General features: G+C 55.9%; 3 protein-coding genes across 10 annotated transcripts in view; all 3 read right to left on the bottom strand.

Moving 5' to 3' along the window:
* C1H8orf58 (chromosome 1 C8orf58 homolog) overlaps positions 1-4,363 on the bottom strand; it is an 8,822-nt gene extending 4,459 nt beyond the window's left edge. Inside the window, exon 1 of the mRNA XM_029950345.1 lies at positions 4,282-4,363. Within this exon, the coding sequence (XP_029806205.1) occupies positions 4,282-4,363 (82 nt within the window). The remainder of the gene's footprint in view (positions 1-4,281) is intronic.
* A 719-nt stretch (positions 4,364-5,082) lies between these two features.
* Positions 5,083-18,440, bottom strand: PDLIM2 (PDZ and LIM domain 2). 2 transcript variants are annotated; one of them, XM_029937490.1, is made up of 10 exons: positions 18,351-18,440; positions 16,826-16,921; positions 15,962-16,113; positions 13,014-13,083; positions 12,755-12,906; positions 12,522-12,600; positions 8,935-9,023; positions 8,533-8,678; positions 6,979-7,096; positions 5,083-5,670 (listed from the first exon to the last, which is right to left on the bottom strand). In XM_029937490.1, the coding sequence occupies exons 2-10, from the start codon at positions 16,916-16,918 to the stop codon at positions 5,493-5,495; spliced, it is 1,077 nt and encodes a 358-aa protein (XP_029793350.1). In that variant the 5' UTR covers positions 16,919-16,921; positions 18,351-18,440; the 3' UTR covers positions 5,083-5,492. The 2 variants fall into 2 exon arrangements, with proteins under 2 accessions (XP_029793350.1, XP_029793354.1); XM_029937494.1 differs by having other exon boundaries at positions 18,336-18,425.
* A 3,392-nt stretch (positions 18,441-21,832) lies between these two features.
* The window catches only part of SORBS3 (sorbin and SH3 domain containing 3), a 28,948-nt gene continuing 26,988 nt past the window's right edge, over positions 21,833-23,792 (bottom strand). For all 7 annotated transcript variants that reach the window (XM_029937438.1, XM_029937470.1, XM_029937446.1 and 4 more), the window contains one exon: positions 21,833-22,670. In XM_029937438.1, coding sequence (XP_029793298.1) covers positions 22,609-22,670 — 62 coding nt within the window. In that variant the 3' untranslated portion in view covers positions 21,833-22,608. The remainder of the gene's footprint in view (positions 22,671-23,792) is intronic.

The raw sequence follows: 23,792 nt of genomic DNA, 5'->3' as shown, positions 1-23,792 counted from the left end.
GGTAGGGGCGAGGGGAAGGGGCGGGAAGGGGGGAGGGGGGAGGGGCGCGCAGGTGTGCGGGCGGGGGAGGGGGAGGTGCGCCGAGTGGGGCCGCGGGGGCAGAGGCGGGGGCTGGGAGCCGGGGCGCGAGGCGCGATAGGCGCGCGGGGGAGCCGAGAAAAGGCCTCGATCTTCGGTCCTTCCGCCCCGGGCAGCCCCAAGCTCCCGCCCAGCGGCCGAGGAACGGAGACGCCCGCCTGGGGACGCTGTCTGGCTCGAGGTGCGGAGTTACCCGGCACCCCCCATTCCCGGTTCACAGGCTCGTCCGTCTTCCTGCCGCCGAAACGCAGCCAGGGATGGGGGTGGAGGGTCGGCCGGGACTGGACAGCCGCGCGGAAGGAAATGCGGCCGCACGTGCTGGCTGCACGGGCGTCCCTGCGCTCCCAGCGGTGTGCCTGGGGCAACTAACTAACATTCAGAAACCTGACGCGTTAGAAGGGGGAAATGATTCCGTCCACATGGAAATCCTTTCCAACAACTGCAGAGCGCCTTGTGACTAGATCTGAATGCCCTCCTCGTCCCGCACTTGAGCACCCTAAAACTAGGGCCTAGGGGGACTTCAGGATCTAGGGAAGTGATCGAGGTGAAACAAGGAAGCAGCCTGGAGGCGGTGGAAGTGTAGATATTTCCCTGTCCCCCACCCCCAGCCCTCTTTGCGTCCGTGGGATTCCACCAGCCTCCGTCCTCAAAGGCTCCCAGCCTGCTTTCAAGCTGGTAGCCTAGGGAGCTGCCGAAGGTGACACAGCCTCGTGACCAGAGGGCTGCTGGCTTCTAAAGGAAACCTCATTCTCCTGAGGAAGGTGACCGGGCTGGAAAAAATCCCAGCAGGACCCAAATCCCCTGGAGGCAGATAAGGGGACTGGTGGACGTGCAAACTTGCACCTGAGCCTCTGGGGGAGGGGCTAGAACCAGAGCCTTTGGGAGGAAGCAGCTGTTAACTGGGAGGGAGAAAACAGTGCCCACCCCTTTCTGCTCCATGCTCCTTCATGCCCTTCCTCAAATATCTTACACAGGAGCCTTCATCAGAGAGCCACAAACTATAAGATGGCTGTAGAAGATGGGGAAACAGAGGTCCAGGTCTGAGAAAGAATGAGCGCCAAGTGCCTGAATTACCAGCCGTCTCTTAACACCTTGATTTTCAGGCCAAGCCCTTCCCTGCTAGTCATAGGCCATCTGGGTTGCCTCCTCCTAACCCTGTCCTCCTAGACAGCACCCCCCCCCCATTCCTCTTTCCCAGATACAGACAGGGAAACAGAGAATGTCCGGCCTGGCAGTAACTGCTTCATGAAGGTCCAACAGGATATGTGGCACCAAATCCCCCAGGCAGTGTCATACTGCTGGCCTATCAGGTGGCTTCTTTCCACCAAAGGGAGATGGTAGGGAGGTACAGGGAGGGAACCTTTGTTGGATCTCGCCCTGAATTTCGAGAATGTGGGGCCAGATTCCAAGCAGTCTCCCTGGTGACTCTGGGGCAAGAATGCATCTGGAACAGGAAGCCCAGCCAGCAGGAATGTGGCGTCTCAGCACATGGCTTTGTGTGGGTTCAAAAGAACCCCCACCCCCACCAACACACACCCAAGCACACTCCCTTCCAGGCCTTGTGCTCTGCGCGCTGCCCACCCCCCAAGCATATGTGCCTGAGCCCTCGTGGGTATCCCTCACTGGGGGCCACACCCTTCCCTCCCATCTACCTTCTGCCCTGACTGGAGCAGCGATGGGCCCAGAGCGCCACACAAAGGGCTCTGTAGCTCTGCATAACCACCTCCCACTCTGCCTACTCAAAGGGAATCCTTTCCCTTTGAGTGATGCTTGAAGGAACTCGAGGGCAGCACAGCCACACCCGCACTGCCCACCTGATGGGTGAGCAGCTGCCCTGAGTTCCTGAGACACAGGGTGGCTGAGCAGTCATTCCCCGGGCTGAGGCCAGGTATGCCCAGCTGCCCCTCAACTCTGTGAGGAAGTCCCAGCTTCAGGAAGCACATTTCCTGCAAGCTCAGCAGAGCTATGCCCTGTGGGAGGAAGGGCAAAGCCAAGAAGGTCGAGGGCAGCTCCTGCCAGAGTAGAGATGGCCGGGAGCCATAGTGACCTCCCGTGTGGCCTGGAAGGCAGCCTCTGGTGATGGAGGGGCAAGAGGCCCCCTCCCCACACCAGAAATTCGGGATTCAGACTCCAGGTTCCCTCCCCAGCACCCCCACCCCCACCGCCTTACCAGCTAGGAGTCCTCAGACCAGTTACTTTCCTCCCTGTCTGCAGTTTCTTCATTTATAGAAAAGGAATACCTACCTCAGAACCATGAGGATTAAAGCACCCAAAACGTTTGTGCTGTTAGAATTACTTACCTTTTTAACTTAGGGACTGTTGCCTTTCTATCTCTAAGTGAGGGGGGCTATATTAGATGCACTCTCGGGGAAACTGTAACTTGAATCTGTCATCATTTCTGAAGCTATTCCCCCAAATGTCGAAAAAAGTAAACAGGGCACAGCACTGGATAAATTGCAGTCATATAATTAGGTGGTCTCTCGGGGCGCTCCGTTGGTTGAGCGTCTGACTTTAGTTTATGTCATGATCTCATGGTTCATAAGTTCCATCCCCACATCAGACTTGCTGCTGTCACGGCAGAACCCACTTTGGATCCTCTGTCCCCTTCTCTCTGCCCCTCCCCCGCCCGTTCTCTCCTCTCTCTCTCTCTCTCTCTCAAAAACAAATAAACATTAAAAAAAATTAGGTGGTCTGTCCCAACCTTCTTTGACAAATGGGTTTGGCTAATAACTCCCATCTCCCAAAGAAGTTTGCCCCCAAGCTCGGGCTGGCTGGCTGTGTAGCTGAAGAGCGCTCTGAAACCCTCCGACCCCTGGGAGGAGAGAGAGCTTCCTGCCACAACTAAAGAGGTGGATTTCAGCCTGAACCCATCCAGCCTTCGAAAGGCATTCAACAACTCAGGCACACCCACTTCACAAGGGTCTCCATTCCTACTTCTCAGCTCCTCAGGACACCACTGGCCCACCATGTTCATATGCCAACCCACCCTTTCCAACCTGTCACTTCCCTGCTTAAAATTTTCAAAGTGTTTCCCGAGCCTCAAGGTAAAGTTCAAACCATTTCTTCTGGCATTCAAGGCTCCCATCTCCCTTTCTAGTCTTCTCTTAGTACCTCCTTCAGCCACTGCCCTAAACTGAGCATTCCACCTGCACTCACCCCTGGCAGTAGAGGTCTGTCTCCTCCCTCCACCTGCCAAACTCCTTTTGGTCCTTACACACAGATAGACAGCCTCTCCTCTGTACTCACAGGGCACGACTGTATGCGCCACATCCACTTTTAGCACTCATTGCCATGTAATATATTTCATTCATGCCAGCTCAGTGGCTGCCACCTGACTATTACCTTCAGGAACATCTTGCTGTATTCTCACTGTGCCAGGACCCAAGCGTTCACAGAGGGGTGAATTCCCCTTTTGCAGACATTCTCCCTGGCCATGGGCTACAGCTGACACTAGGTGGCATCAGAGAGGCTATCCCACTGCAGACCAGATGTTCTGGCCCCACCCACTCCTGAACCACAGAAAGCCTTGATCTTTTTATGAAAATAAAGGCAGCCATCCAGGCAAAAGGTGAGACAATTAAATCAAGGTGTAAATTATATCAACAGGTGCCTGAGGAACCAACACAAACAGTCTGCCAAGATTTCTTCCCAAAAGAACCAGACAATACAAACACCCTCTGAAGCCCAGCTTTGATCTTTTCTGTCAAGATAAAGCTGAAGCTGTGGCCCATTCCTCAGGCTAACTGGGGAACAGGGTGGGTCTGGAACACCCATGCACCTTTCTGAAATGTCCTCTGGGATTAAGATTGGGGGTGGTGGATGAATCAAGCCTAAAATCTGGTAGGGGACCACTGTCCCCTGCTTCAACTCAAACATACCTAGGGACAGGCAGACCTAACACTAGTCACCCATTGCTTTTGTTTCTGGGTTGTTTGCTTGTTTGTTTGTTTGTTTTTCAAATCAACTACCACAGAAGCCAGCAGGGTCTCCCAAGGAAGGGACACACAGACCAAGCCTAGATTGGATGTGAGACCCCTTGGGGGGGGTCCTTCAGGGTGGGGCTCCTCTGGCTTATGCTTCCAAGGCAAGGCTAACCTGCGGCCCAGTTCAAGGATATTGCTGGTGATTATCTTTCTCAAGTGGGTACAGACAGCCTTGGTGGGTGCAGAAGGAACTCTACATGTTGCCCCCTCTCCTGCCCACCTGGCTCATCTGGGCTGGCAGCATTCACCACAGGTAGAGTGAGGGGCATCAGGTGCCAGCCCAGCCAGTGCTGGTGGTGCATGAGACAGTCACTGAGTCAGGCCTAGACAGCATGGACTTCAGTTTGCTGCTTGCCCTCCACATTCCTCCCCTTCGTCAGGCTCCTGAAGAGAAACTCATTTCTCTAAAGTACCAAGGATTATCCCAGTAAAACTGCATCTTTATGAAAGGGTCCAGGAGGGGCACCTGGCTGGCTCAGATGGTGGAGTATACAACTCTTAATCTTGGGATTATAAATTCGAGCCCCACACAGGGTGTAGAGATTACTTAAAAATAAAATCTTTAGGGGTGCCTGGGTGGCTCAGCTGGTTAAGCATCTGACTCTTGGTTTCAGCTCAGGTCATGATCTCATGGTTTGTGGGACCATGGGATCGAGTCCCACATCGGGCTTTGCACTAGCAGTGCAGAGCCTGTTTGGAATTCTCTGTCTCTCTCTCTCTGTCTCTCTCTCTGTCTCTCTCTCTCTCTGTCTGTCTGTCTGTCTCTCTCTCTCTGTGCCCTTTCTACTCACGCTGTCTCTGTCTCTCGCAAAATAAATATACTTTAAATAAATAAATAAACAAATAGACGAAGCAAGCCTTTTCAGTAGAGGGTGTCATGTGGTGAAGCACCTGGTAAGGTTTGGGAAGGTTGGGGGAGGGGAATAAAGGGGAAAAATTATGTCAGTAAAGACTCTTTACCCAGTGCTAGAGAGAAGTTCATCCCCAGGGACAGAGGCAGGGAAAAAGAGGAAAGAGCTACTTTGTTTCATCCATGTGTATATATTTATAGACCTCATATGCTGAAAACTTTACAGAGTGAATACCTCTAGCCTCTGACCTATCCCTCTCTTTCTACATATTTATCTCTGTATTCCAATCTGCTTAACCCCCGTTGCACAAATTTATTCAATGTGCAATTATTCAGCTGAATAATTCACACTTTGGTGCACAGCGTGTCCTACAGGAAGAAGTGAGTGTCCAGCCGAGGCCTGGGATGCTGAGGCTGTCCTCATCCACAGCCCATCACAGCTCCCGGGCTCCAGCCACACCCAGCCTGGAGGAAGGGCTCCCACCACCCACCGCCACCCTTCCATGCCAACTTGCTATCGGCATGGTCCTGATGCAGAGGTGCCCACGTGACTGAGGGCAGGCTGAGAGCCTAGCCGGTACTCAGGCGTGGGAGCTGAGGGTGGGGGGCAAGGAGTAGCGCTGCCGGGCATGCTTCTCACAGTATAGCTCATCTCCAACCCAGAAGTGCCCACGCATCTTCAGGTTCAGCCCACAGTCCGCACAGGTGTAGCAGCCTGGGTGGCGGTACCGCCCCTCCTGGATGCGCACAACTTGGTTCCTGCGGGGGCAATGGCAACGGAGAGGGGAGAGCTGTTAGCCCTGGGGGATGGGGGAAGAAGGCAGGGCCACAACATGATGCTGCCATTCTCATTCCCAGAGAGCCTAGTTCCCCACCAGTTCCTGGCCCAGAGTCAGGACCTGGAAAGATCCCCAAATCTCCGACACTGGACTCCCCAAGCCTTCCTTCAGGAATCTCGCTTCAATAACCACCAACCACCACCTCCAGGACTTCTAATTAAAAAAAAAAAAAAAAGTTGGGGCGCCTGGGTGGCTCAGACGGTTAAGCCTCCGGCTTCAGCTCAGGTCAGATCTCACGTTCGTGGGTTCGAGCCCCGCGTTGGGCTCTGTGCTGACCGCTAGCTCAGAGCCTGGAGCCTGCTTCCAGTTCTGTGTCTCCTTCTCCCTCTGCCCCTCCCCCTCTCATGCTCTGTCTCTTAGGTATCAAAAATTAATAAAACATTAAAAAAAATTTTTTTAAGTTGTTTCTCCTTTACACAAAGGCAAATAAACTCCGTCCAGAATTTTCTGGGTTGTTAATAGAGCTGTGGTCCTCTAGGTGTGGTCCCAGGCACCTGGTCCCCAGCATTGCATCACCTGGGGAAGAGCTGGAAATGCAAATCTGGAGCCAGAGACCTCCTGAAGAGGAAACTCTGGGGTGCAGGCCAGCAGTCCCTCTAACAAGTCCCTTGGGCCTATGCAGCTGCTCTTTGAGAACTGCCACATACAACACTTTCCTGTGTCTGCACAGCAGGCATGGAGAGTATCCCATTCTGGAGCTGAGACAGTAATGCCCACAGAGGCTAAAGGATTTGCCTAAAGTGACCGTCAACATTGCATGCAAGAAATTTATGGCGGGGGGAGTGGACTTTCAGCAGTTTTCCAGATAATGTGGCTGCATTATAATGCCACCCTGTGAGAAAAATAAACCTACCTCCGGAAAATTCATCCATTTCCTAAGGGGGTGAGGAAGGGGAAGAGCAAAATTTTCCAGGAGGAGGCAGCGCATCTAGAGACAGATCTCCAGAGGCTTTGAGATTATTGCAGAGAAATCAGAAGAAGCATTTCTTACTCCTCCCAGGAGGGAGGAAGAAATCAGGGAGATGGAGATGCAGCAGGAAGAAGCCAGCAAGGCATTTTAAGAAGGCTGAAAATAACCAATATAACCCATCACAAACCTCCTGTGAAACACCCCCTCCAGGGTCCCTGAGTGGTGGTTCTCCGCAGACTCCTCCCCAGGGCCCATGCTCTGCCCCACCCCACACCGCCCTGCCAGGCTGTGTCTGCTTCCCAGGTCTCCAACACTCACACAATGCTGGTGCTGCACTTCTCACATGTGTGGAGCTTGGGTGGGGTGGCCAGGGCCCTGGAAGTGGGCAGGGAGGACTGGGGGCTCAGCGAGCTGGGCAGGAAGGCTGGCGTGCCACCTGGGAGGGGTGGGGCAGACAGACACAGCAGAGCTCATCCACCGGCCGCAGCATCCAGGCTCTGTTTATTCATGCACGCTCCTCCAGCACAGCTCCAAGGAGACTCCTAAAAGTGGCACTTCTATGCAGACCTCTGAAGTAACACTGGGTGTAAAGGTGGGGGGTCATGGAGGAGGGGAGTGATGGCAGCGGCTCGTTGGCTGAGGCTGAGTTAGCCCAAGCTAGAGCAACCTGCGGAGCGTCTGTGCGGTGTCAACCCTGTCCCACTAAGCAGGCATGAGGATGTTAGTTGAAAGTCAGTAATAATAGATAGTAACAGCACCACAATATGTTTATAAAGTTTTCCAAGGGTTTTTATGGGCACTGTCGCATGTGAGCCTTGGAACAAGGCTGAAGCGTAGATGTTACTGGGCGGGTATAGTCCCTGTTTGCAGCCAAGGGCTCCAGGACTCCAGTGGTGAAGTCACTGATCACCAGCACTCCCCTCACCCCCGCGGCCTCTCCCGGGACCTGCCAAGGCCTCGGGGTCATGATGGACAAGGTCTGCTCCAAAGCTCTTCCCCCTGACCCCAGTGAACATCCCAGGAGCTAAATGTCAAGAGTTGGAGCCAGCCACCAGTACTAGTACTAGTGAGGCTGCTGATCATGTAGTCCTGAATGTCCCATCCTCTGCCTTCCGGGAGCCACTGCCCAGGCCAGGCTTCCTCATCTTTCCCCTGGACTAGGCCAGTGCCCCCAACACACACACAGTACAACCGCAGCACTGACCACACCTCAGGAGCTGGGTGGGCCTCTCTGTCTTCCCTCAGCCTCTACACTCTACGCACACTGGCCAATAAGACAGGCACAGTAAACGTCTATCAAATGAACAACTGAATGGCTGGCAAGAGCCCACATCTCTATTCGCTTCAGCATCTAATGCACTGACTGGCATTATTTCACCAGCCCTCCTGGGTTAGGGTACTCCTCAGCCTGGGACATGAGGCCAGGACTTAACTTCAGAGCCCACCCTCCATGCACCCAGCCCCCCCCCTGTTCTCTCGCTCCCACATGAAAGCCTTCTAGCTGCCAACCACGGCATGCCACAGCGCTCCCCGCCACCCCCTTTAGGCCATTTGTTAAAATCTTGATCTTTCTTCAAGGGTCAAGTCAAATGCATCTTCCCCTATGAAGCCCACCCTGGAGACCCAGCCCCTACAGGCCCCACCACCAACATTCTTCATTCCCCCCTTGGCACTTACCTGATCCCAGCCAGCACCTCTGGGTGCACCCTACAATCCCCACCAGGTTGAAAGCTCCTTTAGTGCAGGGACTCCCCTTGGTGCCCATCCCTATGATGTGCACTTGGGAAATACTTGTTCAATATCACGTCCGGTCAGGGTCCAGGGGTATCCTCAGGAATCCCCTTCCTGCACCCACACTCCCCAGAGGCACACCTCTCTCTTCAGCCTCCAGGGCCTCCTGCAAGAGCCGAAAGGAGCTGGACTGCCGGGGGGGCACCCGCCCCTCACGATTTTCCTGCAGCATCTTATAGACTTCTGAGTCCTCTTCCAGAAGGCAGCTTCTCCCCTCGGAGTCTACACTGCAGAGACAGGAGCAGCCAGGAGTGAGGATCCCTTCCCGGGTATGAGGACCAGTAAGAAGGCAGGGAAAGAGTGTCCCTGGGGAAGGAATTCTGAGGGAATTCAGAGGATTCAGAGGAAAGCCAAATGGGCTTAAAGTGGCCAGGAACACCCTCGCCTCCCTCCACACACATCCCTCTTTCTGGAAAGCCAGTCTGTCTCCTGCCCCTCCCAGGCCCTCCAGGATTCCACCCCACCCTCCAGAGCCTTGGGTACCTGAGTCTGGGACTGGAGGAGCAGGGAGCCGGGGAAGGCGGCAGCACCAGCACAGCCGAGTCACCAGCCCCTGCATGGGTGAGGCTGGCCTGTGGGACAGAGAGGCCCCAGGGGAGGAGTCCGTGGCTGGAGCCTTTGGCCAGCACACCCGTCTGGGCTGCTGAGCCAAGCCCGGCTGTTCCTCACGCCCGACACCAGAGGGCTCCCCACTCTTGCTGACCAGCAGGCCCTTGGGCAAGGGCCCAACACCCCAACCCACCCTCAGGGCACTAGGGACTGCTCCTGCTCATTCCCAGAAGGGGAGAGGCACCAGCACCCAACTATGGAGGTGTGAAGTTTCTGAAAGATTGGGCAAGGGGCAGAACAAGCAGAGGGGAAGGAAGCCGATGCTTTTGCAGTGAGAAGGAAACACAAAGGGATGGAGTGAGGGGCCCAAGATCCCTCTTGGAGTCAGGGATGGGGTTGCACAAGGGACCTCTCTCCTACACACTTCCTCTCCTAAGAGGGCCTGGAGTCTGGGCTGACCAGCCTCTCCTGACTGCCCTGGGAGGTCTGATTCTGCCCCATGGAACTTTGGGGGGGCCAGGCATATTCGGGACCCACACCCCAGTAGCAGCGCCCCCTCCCCAGGTGTGCACTATCCATCTTGGGCTCTTTTCACTTGCTGTCTACCTGGAAATCTTGCTTTCAACCTCATTGTTGCTCTGCTTTCCGGCCTGCACCTCTGCCCCCTCCCCTACTACCCTGTCCCCTCTCCATTGCCATCCTCCACAGAAAGGGAGCCTCAGAGACAACCAGCCAGCCCACGGGGCACTAGGTAAGGGCACATTTCCCTGGAAAGCCAACTTCCTTCCATTTTAAAATTCAAAATCAAGGACAAGTTATGGGCTCAAATGATAAAACTGCATGGATTTTGAAGCTAAAAACAGAAACAGCAAAATTTTGAGAAGAAAGCCCTAGATTCTCACTCCTCCAGCCCCCTTCCACCAGTCTACATTCCTCTTACACTCAGTGGCATGCGGTCAACTGACAGACGGTAAGATGGTTTCCTCAGGAAGAACAGTCAGCACCAGTTACTTAAGAACGACATCCCATCCTCTGTCCTCAGCCAGCATCTGCCCTGCACAGGGGCAGCAGCTCGCTGGGAGAAATCCGCCCACGCTCCCTTTGTAAGTCAAGTTCTCATGCCAGCCAGAGTAAAGGGTGCCATCTTCACTTCACATCTGCCCACGAAGGCGTGTACCTACCCAGAGGTGGCAACTTCCAGTTTCTAGAAGGGTACCATGAAGGCTGGGGGTGTCCTGTGCCTTGGGCTCAGTGCAGTCTTAGCCAGCTCAAAAGCCAGCAGCAAGGTCATGGCCACAGCAGACACCTCATCTACAATCACCTCTAACCCCCTTCCTCCTTCCAGACCACTCTGCCTGGGTGGAGAGGAACCCAGCTCCCTTACTGGGAGCAGCTCCACCTTCTTCCTCCCTCCCTCCCTCCAGGGACACCTGCCTTCACAAAAGGAACCTTTCATCTCCAAGTCCAGAAAAGCTGCTCACCTGCCCATCCAGAGCTCATCTGTGGCCAATACCTCTCAAAATGTGTTCTGGTGAACACAGGGATGTTAACAACTGAGTGGCAGGTTGGGGCGGGGGGAGGTGGATGCCAGGAGAAATACTATAGTTAAACAAGTTCAGACAATTAATAATATTAAATCTATTTCTCATGGGACTTCTTAGAGTCTTTAAGGTGCTACAAGTATACAGCGACTCCCAAGAGTGAGGTGTAGCACTCTGAGATCCCACGCCATCTGACCACAGCCTCACTGATAGACCAGAATGCAGATTTCATTGGATTAGGAATATCTGTTTATCCCCCAGTGCATCCCCAGAGCCTGGAAAGGGTGCCTGGCGCGAAGCAACTGCTCAGAAAAGATTTGTTGAAGGAAAGGCCTCAGGGCCAAAGAAGGAAACATGGTGCATGGGGACTGCTCTGAGCCCCCAGAGAAAGAGAGGCTTATCCAAGATTAGATGGTAGAGGTGGGACTAACCCAAGTCTCCCTGCCACCAGCCCGGTCCCGGGCTACTGTTTACACTACATGGGTGGTCCTCAAATCTTTGCAAGCACCTACTAGTCTCCTGTCCACACTCTCAGCCCTGCATCTGATTAAGTCCAGGCTGAGGCCTGGGAATCTGCATTTCTCACAGGTTCTAAGGTGCTGCTGTCTTGGGAGACACTCCCTGTACCACCAGCATCTCCCTCTTTGCCCAAGTTTGGGACACCACAAGGAAGAAGGCCAGGATGGATGGTCCGTCTCTAGCCATGCCCTGGGCCAAGCACATTCCCAACTGGTCTTAGCCCAAAGATCTCCCAGAGAAGCCCTCCCTCCCCCATCCCCGCCCAGAGCCCAAACATGTCAGGTCTTGCTTACACACTGCTTTCCCGTCTCACTGGCTTATCATTCTCTAATCTAAACTCTACCCAGTCCTACCTCTGATGTCCAGCAAAATTCCTGACAAAGCCTTCTCAGGCCACCCAGCCCACATTCATCTCTCCCCTCCCAGAATGCCTCCTGCTTTTATAATTAAGACCACACTGTTCAGTGCTTAATTGTTCCCAAACTGCTTTACATGTTTGTCTTATCTCCCCAGCTACATTTTAAATTCTTTAAAGACGGGGATCTTATTAAATGCATTTCTATGCCCACATTGCCTGGCAGGCCACCTGGTGGGCCCATAGCTGGCCACTAGGGAACCCCTACTGTGCAGCCCCCAGTGAAGCCCCCTCCTTCCTTCTCCAGAGCCCCCAGTTTCTAATGCCCTCCCCCAGCCATCTCCAAAAGCTCTGCTTTCTGGAATGCAGAATCAACCAGAGGTAGGATTCCAGCAGCTGGGCCTCATTCCTTTCACCCCAACGGCTGGACATGCCCCCCACCAACTCTGCCCCTAGCAGCTGTGTCCCAGGATTGTTGGCCGACTCACTCCCTCACTTCCTCACCACCCCTGCCCTTAGAGAGGAGAAATACCAAGGTGGGGAGGGAGGAGGAAGGAGGGAGGCTGTCACTAGTTCACAGTGGGACCTGGGGGGAGCACTCAGGGTAGAGGGCAGGGAGAGGGGCAGACAGAAAGTAAGCCAAGTGCAACTTGAGGCAGAACCACAGTCCCACTGGTGGTTCTCTGGGCTGAGTCAGACAAGGAGGAAAGGGGATGGGGTGATGGGAGTTGGGGGCAGGCATGGGGCTTGGAATGGGGAGGAATGTGTTCAAGAGATGCAACCAGAGCCAAAGGGAACCATCCCAACAACAGCAGCAAAACTATTTCAGCCCTGGCCCAAGAGAAACACTCAGGAAGGGAGGAAGCTAGCAGGAGGGGGGAGGCGGCAAGTGGGAGGACAAGAGGTAGAAGGCCACCTGGGACTGGCAGGGAAGGGCCTGGGTGCAGGAAGTGTGGCCCACCACCAGACACAGTGGCCTCCTGGCTCAGGAGAGGGGCATGCTTGTTGCTGGGAGATGAGGCACTGGTTGCCCAGGTGGGACAAGTGATCTGCAGCCCAACGGGTGCTAGATGGGAGGATCTCTCCTCCCCACCAGGCATCCTCACCATTCGACTTCCAGGGCGGCCCCCGTAGGAAAAGCGGTCAGCAGTAGCCGGTCCTGGGGAATGTGCCAGGCTCTGGAAACTGAAATGGGGGAAATGGACGGTGTGTGTGCTGGGTGTCCCACCCAGCCTGCCTCAGGGAAACGAAGGGTGCCCTCAGGCTCCCCTAAACCCAGCTACTCAGGCTGAGGCCTGGTCTGCACCCTGTGGCCACAGTGCCCACCCCCTGGGCTCACCTATGGCTGACAACAGCCTCTCCAGTGAGGGCCTGCGGGCTGGTGGGGGGCAGGGTAGAGAAGGGGCTGCCAGGTTGGGGACTGGAAAAGACTGGGCTGGAGCAGGAAGACCACAGGGAGCACTGGCTGTCAGTGTGCATCCTCACGGAGCCCTGTGGAGAGAAGGACTGAGAGGGGGCACCGTCCCCCAACGGCCCTGCCCCTCAGGTCACCCCTCACTTCAGGGTGCTGGAGTTACCAGCAGAAGGCACCATCCTACCTGGAAGCGAGTCGCCAGCCCTTCCACAGAGCTTTCCCCATTGGTCTGCAGGGGGGAAGCAGCCCGAGACCTGAGGAGAGGGTGGGGGGAAGAAAGTCACAGGGGTCCTGGCCCCCCATTATTGGGCTAAGGGCTGTAGACTGCAGCTGTTCCCACAAGATTCTCAAGACTAAACTAAACTAAAACGTTCAAAACATTTGGACATCAGGCTGTCAACTTCCAACTTTGCCAAATTCAAAACAAACAACCATTATTAACAACTACCATCATTTCTCAAAGCAATGAGCAGTTTAGCATCAGTATGTAGAATTTCAGCAAAAAGTTCAAAAAATTCAATTTCACTAAAAAATCCTATTATTCCTTGTCTTTTTTTCTTTTCTTTTTATAAAAATTTATTTTGAGAGGCAGGGTACAGGCAGGGAGGGGCAGAGAGAGAGACCAGGAGAGAGAATCCCAAGCAGGCTCCATAGGCACTGTCAGCGGGGCTGAAACTCATGAATTGTAAGATCTTGGCCTGAGCCAAAATAGAGTCAGATGCTTAACTGACTGACTGAGCCACCCCGGTGCCCTTTTTTTTCCTTTTCTTTTTTTGAAGTAATCTCTATGCCCAAGGTGGGGCTCAAAGTCATGACCCTGAGATGAAGAGTTGCATGTTCCACTGGCTGAGCCAGCCAGGTGCCCCTCTTTTTATTTCTTTTCTTTCCTTTCCTTCCTTCTTTTTTTTTTTTTTTTTTTTTTGCATTTCATCCAGACTTTGCCACTGGACAGCTTCAGCTTGTAGACCAATTTTGGGGGAGACTGCTGATTTTATACAAATAATTCTTTATCTTTCGCCCCTGGATAAGCTGATGCCTAGAGAGAGAAAGTGAGTTTCCTAAAGCCCAACAACGGCTGGGCCAGCTGTCCGCTCTCCTCTGGCTGGCCGGAGGCTGTCCTCACCAGCTTTGCTGATGGCTGCATTACCTTAAAGAGAATCATTCCTGGTCCCTTCTTTTTCTTCATCTTCTTCTTTTTTTTAATTAACTTATTCTTTTTTTTAATTTTTTTAACGTTTTATTTGTTTTTGAGACTGAGAGCATGAGTGGGCAGGGGCAGAGAAAGAGGGAGACACAGAATCCGAAGCAGGCTCCAGGCTCTGAGCTGTCAGCACAGAGCCAGATACGGGGCTCGAACCCAAAAATGTGAGATCATGACCTGAGCTGAAGTCAGAGGCTTAACCTACTGAGCCACCCAGGCGCCCCTAATTAACTTATTCTTGAGAGAGAGAGAGAGCATGTGTGCTACATGAGGGAGGTCAGAGAAAGAGGCAGAGAGAGAATCCTAAGCAGGCTCTGCACTGTCAGTGCAGAGCCTGCTGCAGGGCTTGAACTCACGAACTGTGAGATCATGATCTGAGCCAAAATCAAGAGTCGGATGCTTAACTGACTGAGGCACCCAGGTGCCTCATGGTCCCTTCTGAACACTTCTCCATAAAACAAAGGGTGGAGCCAGCCCCGCTTCCTACAGGACCTGGAGAACCAGGGCAACAAGCAGGCCCGGCCGTCCACCAATCACCAAGGCAGCCAGCAACAGAAGAACCGCAGGAGACCCCCTCCAAAGCCCTTCCCACCAGAGCCTTGAACAGGAGGACACTGGAGGGCTGGTGGTACTGGCTGAGGGTAGAGAAAGAGGCTGCCATGTCCCAACCCTACTATATGGTCCCTGGTTGTCTGGCCACTTCTAGAGAGGTCAAAAAGAAGCTCAGTCACCACACACCACACCAGCCTCAGCCTCCCCAGGGAGGGGTGTGGGATCAGAGTGAAGGGAGCTTGGGCCTTGGCTCCAGTCCAGAGCACGGCTTCCTGCCACAGAGCTCTGGGTGCTCATGAGGCCTCCTGAGGTGGGGAAGACTAGGAGGGTTTAAGAGCAGGCTGGGCAAGGGAAAGAGAGGCACAGAGTCTTAACCTGCCCAATATGGAGCTGGAGACTTGGAGGGACTCAGCCAGGCCCACTCCCTGATGGGACTGGGTCCCTCTAAGAGGGACCTGAAAGGAAGTGGTGATGTCAGCAGCTTCCTGCCCCCCTCCCCCACCCCACTCTGCAGTCTCTTGTAGATTTTGGTCCCCTTCCAGCTGCCATGAGGTACTACTCTCCACCCTTCTTGTCTGAGTCCCACTCCTACAAATACTCATGAGTCTGAGTGGCATGGGGGAGTCACTGAAGGGGCCAGGGCCTCACGGAAGCCAGCTTCTACAGCACCGCAGGACGGTAGAGGTGAGGAGAGGGCGTGGAGCCAGGGCCCAGGGAGCCCAGTGGGAGAGGGGGAGCAGCAGAGCAGCAGGAGGTATCTGACTCAAGTTCAAGGCCTGCCCAGAGGGTTCTCCTAGCTGGGGGATCTCCCGGCATTCCTGCCCTGTGACTCACTGTGATGCCCCACCCCAGGGAGCCACCTGTTCCCCCCTCCCGGCAACCCGGGCCTCTGGGCTAAAAACCCAAGCCTGGGAATCTGCCTTCACCAGCACAGCCTGGAGAGGCAATGGGGAGGTAGGGAGGGGTTCTGTGGGGAGTGAGCCCCCAAATTCTTCAACCTCCTCCCCAGGATCTGAACAAAGGCTATCCCCTCTTGAAGGCAGGGGCCCAGGAGACCCAGCCTAAGGCACACCTTTCCCCTCTTCAACCCACTTCATGCCCATGCCCTGTACCCTGCACACTTGGGAACCAGTCAAACCCGGACACCCAGGTGGCTGATGCCAGCCTGCCCTGCCCACGGCTGCATACTCAGCCAGGTACAGGGACACCCCTCAGCCCACCCTGCCACAGGTCCAGAGTACAGACCTTCTAAAGATGAGCCAGAAAGGCCCAGGAAGGCCGAGCTGGGGCTGAAAGCAGGGCGTGAGGGCAGCCACTGTGCCGCAGGCTGGCAGAGGGGAGGCAAATGCTGGCAGGCCCAGCAGAGGTGGAGGGCCTACCGGTCTAGCTGCAGCCGCAGGGGTGAGGGGCTCTGGCGGATCTTGCTCTGGGCCTCAGCATGAAGCATACCCTCAGCACTCTCCCCATTGATGGCCACGATAATGTCTCCAGGTCGGAGGTCAGCAGCCTCAGCCTTGCTCCTCTCAGTTACCTGTAGGGGATGAGGACCAAGTGGTCTGAGGCACCCTTGCTCGGACAGTGATGACATTCATGTAGGGATGGAGGAGGGGGGATGTCTCTCTGTCCTGCCCAAGAAACACAGAAGCAGGTCTGAGCCAGGCTGGTCTGTGTCCCCCTTTGTCTCTCTGCACAGCTGTGTCTGCCCAGCTCATCAGCTAATCCCCTCCAAAGGCTGGAGGGGAACCCCACACCCTAGCCCAGCACTGACTCTCTAACAGGGGCCTCCAGAAGAAATGGCAGAGTTTCAGGGACTGTGCTTGGAAATACTTTTGGATCGAGCCCTGCCCATGCACTTCACACCATGCAGGTGGCTGCCTGCACACAGGCCTTCTGCGTGAATGCTCCCTGGCCTGGGTCAGGGTCAAGAGGAAACTGCCAAGAACTCAGGGATCCTGTTCTTGTAACCTCCCAAAATGGCTGCCCAGGGGTATGGGGTTGGTGACCAAGGAGTAAAGAGCAGACCCTGTGCTTGGCCCAGCTCCCTTTAACTCCCTAGAAGTCTGTTCCTGAAGAGGTCACCACATCCCCATGGCAACAGGGCCCGGGTCCTCCCCAGGTTAACACTCCCAGAAGCAGGCCTTCTGGCTCCAGAATTAAGAAAGTAAGGTGCCTGTGGAGACCAGGCAGACAGTGTAGACCCTATCTTTGGGGGTATGTCCTTAGCTCCTGGAATTAGCCCTTACCTTGGTCACCATGATAGGCTTGTGGAAATCCCTGCCCCCAGTGATCCGGAAGCCCCAGGGCCCTGGCCCCACCACATCCACTGTTAGTGCCATTATCTGAGGAAGAAGGGATAGAGACACTGTAAGGTGGCAAAAGAGGCAAAACAGAGGGGATGACAGGTCCAGGGAGCAGCCAGTCAGGGGCTGGGGGGTGGGTGAAGGGGACGGTAGAGGAAGTGACTAACTCCCTCCCTCACCCCCGTTTCACTTCCCCCCACCCTGGGAAGCCGTGACTCTGAGTTCCCCCTTCAGCCCCACCATCTTCAGCAAAGCGACTTCCCAAAGGCAGGCTGTAAGGGTGCCTCCCAGGGGCTTGCTGGAGAACAGGCGGCAGGTGGCTGGCAGGTGGTAGATGTCATGGTTTCCTGCCTCTCCCCCTCCCCCACCAGCAAGGTTAAGTCCCACCAGTGCTAGCTTCCTGTCCCCAAAACTAGCTGCACAAGGTACTTCCTCCACACTCTGGGGGAGGGCAGCACTCTGGAAACCAGAGTGACAGCAAACAAGGCGGTGATGCCACCACACTCTTCAAGTAGTTGGCTTGATGGGGACTGGCCCAAGGTCTTTGGAAGGGCCTCCTGGCTGCCTGCCTGGCCCCTGGCAATGTGGTCCAGATAGGACTGGGCTTCCCACCTCCTCCAGGGGCCTGCTGCCCTCAACAGCCCCGGCCAGAAGGACGGGCTCATCTGCCAAGTTGATGGGGCACACCCAACGCCTGGTAATGGCCAGCAGGTCGAGCTGACGGATGCTGCCTGCTAGCTGGGGCCACAGGCTTCCCATCCACTGCCCCCTCCGCTGGGCAAGGGAGTGTCCTTGCAGACCCAGCCCTTGTAGGATTTCCTGAGCCTCTAGTTATGGAGCCAGGAGCCAACCCAGGCAGGAAGCTGCAATGCCAGCCTGGGCCACCACCCAGCCAGCACCCACCCTGGGGCTGCCCCTGGGGAGGCCCAGACTGCAAGTGCTGTCAATCAACATCAAGGACACTAGGGCCCCTTCCAGTGTTTAGGAACCTGGGGAGAGGAGGCCGAGGCAAGAGGGGCCGTCTGCCCTCTCCCCTGTCCTTCGCTTCCCCTTTTGCCCAGGACTAGCCCCTGTCCCTGCCTAGGTCCCCAGGTTGGCGCTGGCGGTTCATAGACGCTTTGGATTCTCAGACCTTTGAGCCTGCCTGTGGACTCCGCGCCCGAGGCCCCGCGGAGGTGCCCAGCCCGTCGGCCCGGCTCTCCCAGTTCTGGTACCTTCTACGCTCAGAGGCCAAAGTACCCTCGGGCCGGGGGCCGGAGGAGGAGCGCCCGGGGCCAGGAAAGCCCAGCACGCGGGGCGCACCAGTTTCTAGGAGAGGTGCCGGGAGAGGGGCCGTGGGCGGAGGAAGGAGCCGGGCGCAGAAAGCCGCGCAGAGGGGACGCGGACGCGCAGAGCTGCGGAGCTTCCAGAAGCTCGTCAGCCGTGCGGACGGTGCGCAGGTGGGCGCGCTCACCTGGCTCCCGCTCACCTGGCTCTCTCACTCTCCGGGCTGGGCGGCCAGGCCCGGTAGGGAAGGGAAGGAGGAAAGGTGCGGAGACACCGCCGCTCCCGCCGCCGCAGCTGCCGCCGTCTACCCGACTCAGGGGAGAGCCCGCCCGGGGCTCCAGGACCTGCCTCCGCCCATGTGATCCCGGGGCCGCCCCTGCCGCCGCCCCTGGCTGGGGAGGCCGCCTCCTCCGCGCAGCCCGGCCCCGGCGCTGCCACCTGGCCCGCGCCCCGCTGGGGGTGTGCGCGGTTGGGGGGAAGGGGCTCTCCCTAGAGCCCACCGCAGAGTGCGGTCGTCCGCCCGCTGTGCCTTTCTCCTCCCGCCTGCCCCCGAGGGGGCCAGGGAGGCGTTCCAGTGACGGGTCGCGAGCCCCACTTCTCAAACGACTGAGACTGACGTCCCCCTGAAGCTTCCCCAGGATGGCTGCGCCCACCCGCCTTCGAAGGGGCCCTCGAGCACCCCCACACCCAGGACCGGGGCCGGGGAGGGCCGGCTGGGTCTGTCTGCGGTCCGCCTGGCTCCTCCGCCCACTCCCGGCTCCGACACTGGCACAGATGCAGCCACGACACCCACGGATCCCCAGCCGGGGTCGCCCCTCCGACCTCCTGAACTCCGTTCCCCAGCAGCCGGCGAGCTCGGTAGTCGGTGGCCGCGACTGCTGGAGTTCCGGGATGCCCAGAGCTTTCCTGCTTGAGATGCCCCGCAAGCCCACTCGGCTCCGGGAGACCTTCCAGGCCCGAGAGATGGAGAGACTCCTGGCTGGTGGGCACTGGGCACTCTCCTGGACTGATACTCTTTACGTTCGTAGCTGCCCTCCCCTCCCCCTCTCTGCTGCCCTGCCGGGGGTGGGCCAGCCCCAACAGTCACCACTGGCCCTCGCTGTCCATGTGGCCAGCCCTCTGCCAACCGCCTGGAACCCAGGCTCTAGGGACCCCGAGAGGACAGCCAAAGAAAGACCCCAGGCACCAGCTCAGCACCATCTGGCAAATGGTTCCCCAGAGCCATGCCTGGCAGCCCTCACCCCGGAGACCCCAGGGCCACCAGAGCTGGCTCGGCATCCCCGTTGGCCTCCAGTCTGCATTAGCTCTGTCAGGCTGGTCTGTTTTCAGAGAAGCACACCTGTGGGCACAGCTGTAACTTGCCTGCCTCAGGTATGAGTCATTCCCTCCAAGTTCCCTCTGCAAGGAGTGCCCTCACCACCCTTCTCGCCAACCTGTGGCCTGTGTCCCATTCTCCCTACTCTCACAAACCCAGAAGACTCCGGTCCTCCCTCCCACAGCCTCTGCCCTCAGTGCATGTAAGCCACTCTCCCACCAACCGGTCCTGGGCCTCCTGGAATGGCCACTTTGCCTGGGACATCTGCCCAACCCCCCAGCTAGACTGGAAGTCCTTGAGGGAGCAGGAAACTGCAGGATAGGCAAGCACAGCCTTGGGGGCACACAGACCTAGCCTCAAATGCCAGATCTGCCTCTTATTGTGAGACTTTGGGTAATTTCCTCAGGTCCCCCCCCCCCCCCCCCCCCCCCCCCGTAAATGAGCACAATGCAGAGTTAGCCTCCTGCTGTGTAGACTGTCCCCTCATATAAAGCTCCTGGCATGCAGGTTCCTCTTAGGGCAGGGTGGGGGGACTGGTTCGCTGCTCCATTCCCAAAGCCTAGCACAGTGCCTGGCACACAGTAGGCATTCAGTCAATGTTGAATGAATATTGTTTGAAATTATTGAATGGATTAATTTCCCTTCCTTCATCCCCAATTTGCGTCAGAGCCTCTGTTTTACACCTCTTTGTGCTCCTGATTTTGCCCTAGTCTCTAGAAACATCTACAGGTTGATCTACAGGATTTCTGCTCTGTGGGCCGAGAATTCACAAAACTCATGACAAAGACAAAGTCATCTGACAGAAGGACAGGATGCTGTGGAGAAGGGAGCACTGTCCTGCTCTAAGCAACTCTGTGGCCCTGGGCAAGTCACGCAGCTCACCTCTCTAATGGCATGAGCATCCCCAGTGGCTTACAGCCCTCTCTCACTCTGACCCTGCAGGGCCCCCTCACCCCTCAGGCCTGTGATCCTCCCATCACTTCATGCCTCACACCAGGTCAAGGCACAGAAGTGGTCATTGTACAGGCAGGGCTGTCATGGCAGGCAGCCCAGGGGCGCAGGGTTGGCCTGCTGTGGAGGTTTCAAGGATCCATCAAAGAGGGTGTGGATTTAGTTTCTGCCCCAGGGAAACAAAGTCGCAACCCTGATATCTTTGATGAGGGTATCAAGGAATGTGGAAAAGCTGGGACAGGGGTATGAAGACTAGGCCAGTGGGTTCCTGGAGAAGTCATTTCCACAAGAGGGGCTGGACCTGCCAACTTAGAAGCAGATCGTGGTGAGGACTGGGTTGGACAGAACAGATGGTGTGCACGTAGGTCTTGTTCTTCCAGCTGCTGTTTAACCAGCACTGGGGCCCAGGCCACACCCAGGCTACGGCCCTGTCATTCACAGGTCTCCCCCACACCCGTCCTGGCAAAGCGAGGCACCATCAGGCCTGGAAGACAGGATTGCCAGGAAGTATATAAAGGAGGCCTGACCTGGGGCGGCCCCAGGGAAGTCTTTGGCCTTGTGTGTGACCTTCCTTCTCTGGGACAAGGGCTGCCTGGGCATTTGGTACACTTCGTACAGAGAGGTGGCAAGAGTAATTGGATCTGACTTCACATTTTATAATGATGTGGACCAGACAACTTAATTTCTCAGCCTCAGTCTCTCGTCCTATAAAATGGAATCATATACCTGTCATTGAGACACGTCAGAGAGCACACATGGAGCACCGCATGCCCTACTCAACTCCCAGGAGCTGCCAAGGACTGGAGTTCCCTTTCTTGGCAGAGCAGCCAGGCCCAGACTGCACCACTGCTGTCGCCCTGCAGGATTCACTGGGTCCCAGGACTCTGAAACCTTGGGCGAGAACAGTTGCTCTGGCTAAGTTGCGCCCTACCACTCCCAGCTTCCCACAATCGATTGCTCAAAAACCCGAGCTCAAAGAAGAAAGTAAACAAACACACAAGAGCTTCGGTGTGGAAACGGAGCACACAGAAGGAAAACATTAGGAGCAGAACAGCTAGAAATGTCATCTAGTCCAGCAACCCCATGGCCACTCCGGAATCAAAACAGCCTGCACACAAGGCCACATTCAGCTCCCATCTCTGGTTTTTCCCCACAGTCAGGCCTCGCCCCGGGCCCTGGGATGTGAATTGTCTCCCAGCACTGCTCATCAGACCGCTGTCTGATCCTGGGGGCTGCCCCATTCTGCCTGAGACCAGGGGGCTGAGATCGTTAGAGATAATGATGGTGCTTTTCCAGCCTCCCCTTGCACACACACTCAACATCCCGCCTGGTTCCCAGCACAGCCGACTGCGGAAAGAATTCCCACAACCCCAAGCAGGAGGAGCCCTCTCCCACCCAGAAGGAAAAGGGCTGGCAAGGTCCCTGGTATCCAGATTTATTTTACATCCTCTTCCAGGGGGCACTTGGGGGTTGGAGGAGCTGGGGAGGCAGGAAGGTAGCACACATCAGTCCTCCGGGAAAACACTTGGAGTAGGCCAGTCCCCAGCCCTTCCCGGGCACCACAGCAGCAGGAAGGCATGCAGAGCCCAGGCCCAGGGCTTGGCAGCCTTTGGGAAGAGGTTGCCTTCGGGCAAGACCTCTTACCAGGCCTTAGGCACGGAGGAGGTGGTGGGTCCCTCTCCCACCTCACTCCCAAGGCCAGCCGGAAGCAGCAAGGCAAAGGGGGCGGCAGGCAAGCCGGGCTGAAAGAGGAGGACTCTCCTCCAGGCAGAGGCAGCCTTTGGTCTGTGTTGGGTTAAGAAGCTGGTTCTTGTTAGAGGAACCCCATGGGGGTGAAGCCGGGAGCTGGTCCCTGTTAGAGGAAACGCCATAGCAGGGTGGGGTGGGGGGCTCCGGGGTCTGGTCTCAATAAGGCCTGGAAACAGTCTCCACTTCAAAGCAGACCTCTATATTTGGGGAGTGGGGTAGGGGGAGAAATAAAAAGGCTGTTGGAGGAATGTTTGTGAGTTGTGGGTGGGAAGCAGTCCAGGGGGCTTCAAGGGGGCTCCAAAGAATGGCTGCTCGGGTTGTCTGCAGATGCCAGCAGCTCAGATCTTGGGGAAGGAGGATGGGGACGGGGATACTCTCTCCCTCCTGTAAGTGCTACTGCTCCTCACACCATCCTGGCACGCCTCTGAGTTGCCACGGAGACCACTCACACCGGAGCTACATAATTTCCAGGGAATGTCCCAAATTTCTGGGTCCTCCGGGAGACACCTAAAGAGAAGAGAAAACGCATTCCCCAGACTTCTTTATTTAGTAGGAATGTGGAGGTCCAGGACCTTCTCCCTACTGGCAGTGCCCAGAACTGCAAGTGCAGTCCCTGTCCCAGGGAGGAAGGACTTGCTTTCCTCATTTCTGCCCCCTAGCGGGCAGCTGGGCAAGGCTACACTTTCTAAATTCAATGACTCCGGATCTGAATGCGCGCGCGCGCGCGCGCGCGCGTGTGTGTGCGCGTGCGTGTGTGTGTGTGTGTGTGTGTGTGTGTGTGTGTGTATACACACATACACAGTGTATAACTTTGTATGCAACACTGAATCACCCAACCTTCCTCAGGAAAGGAAGCAGGAGGATGAATTCAGACCTTAAATCTGGAGGAAACTCACTGCTCTCACCTTCAATTTATTTTTAAAAACAATTTCTAATTTTTTATGTTTATTTTTTGAGAGAGAGAGAGACAGAGTGCAAGCAGGGGAAAGACAGAGAGAGAGGGAGACCCAGAATCCAAAACAGGCTCCAAGCTCTGAGCTGTCAGCAGAGAGCCCAACGCGGGGCTCAAACTCACCACAAGATCATGACCTGAGCCAAAATCAAATGTCAGACACTTAACCGACTAAGCCGCCCAGACATCCTTCACCTCCAACTTAGAGATGGGACAGGCAGGCAAGGCCTAAAGAGGAGGTTGAGTGAATTCCCCAAAAGCACTTAGGCGTGGAGGTGGGAGTAAAATCTAGGCCTTGGGTCTGTTATAACCCCAAAGAAACCCATCTTCTGGGGTGAAGGGGGAATGCTAGAAGATATAGGAATACAAAATGAAAGTAAAGTTCTGAACCTTCTTCCTGGCCGGCTGGCATCCTTACTTCCTTATAAGCAGCCTATGCTCACCCTGTCCCCAGGCCTTGCTGATATTGTTGCCTGACCTGGGATGCCTCCCTGAATCCTTCCCCTGTCCTTCAAGGCCTAGCTCCCCCACTTACCCTAGGAAGCCTTCCCTGTCCAAAATGATAGCCACTAGCCACATTCAGCTACTGAACACCTGAACTGTGCTGGTGTGACTAAGACACTGAACTTTCTAAGTCTTCCCTCTAAAAGCACTTGTGGCTCATACCACAGAAGTGG

This window comes from Suricata suricatta, chromosome 1 (genome assembly GCF_006229205.1).
Source record: "Suricata suricatta isolate VVHF042 chromosome 1, meerkat_22Aug2017_6uvM2_HiC, whole genome shotgun sequence".
NCBI lineage: Eukaryota > Metazoa > Chordata > Mammalia > Carnivora > Herpestidae > Suricata > Suricata suricatta.
This window is presented reverse-complemented; position numbering and strand designations above follow the sequence as displayed.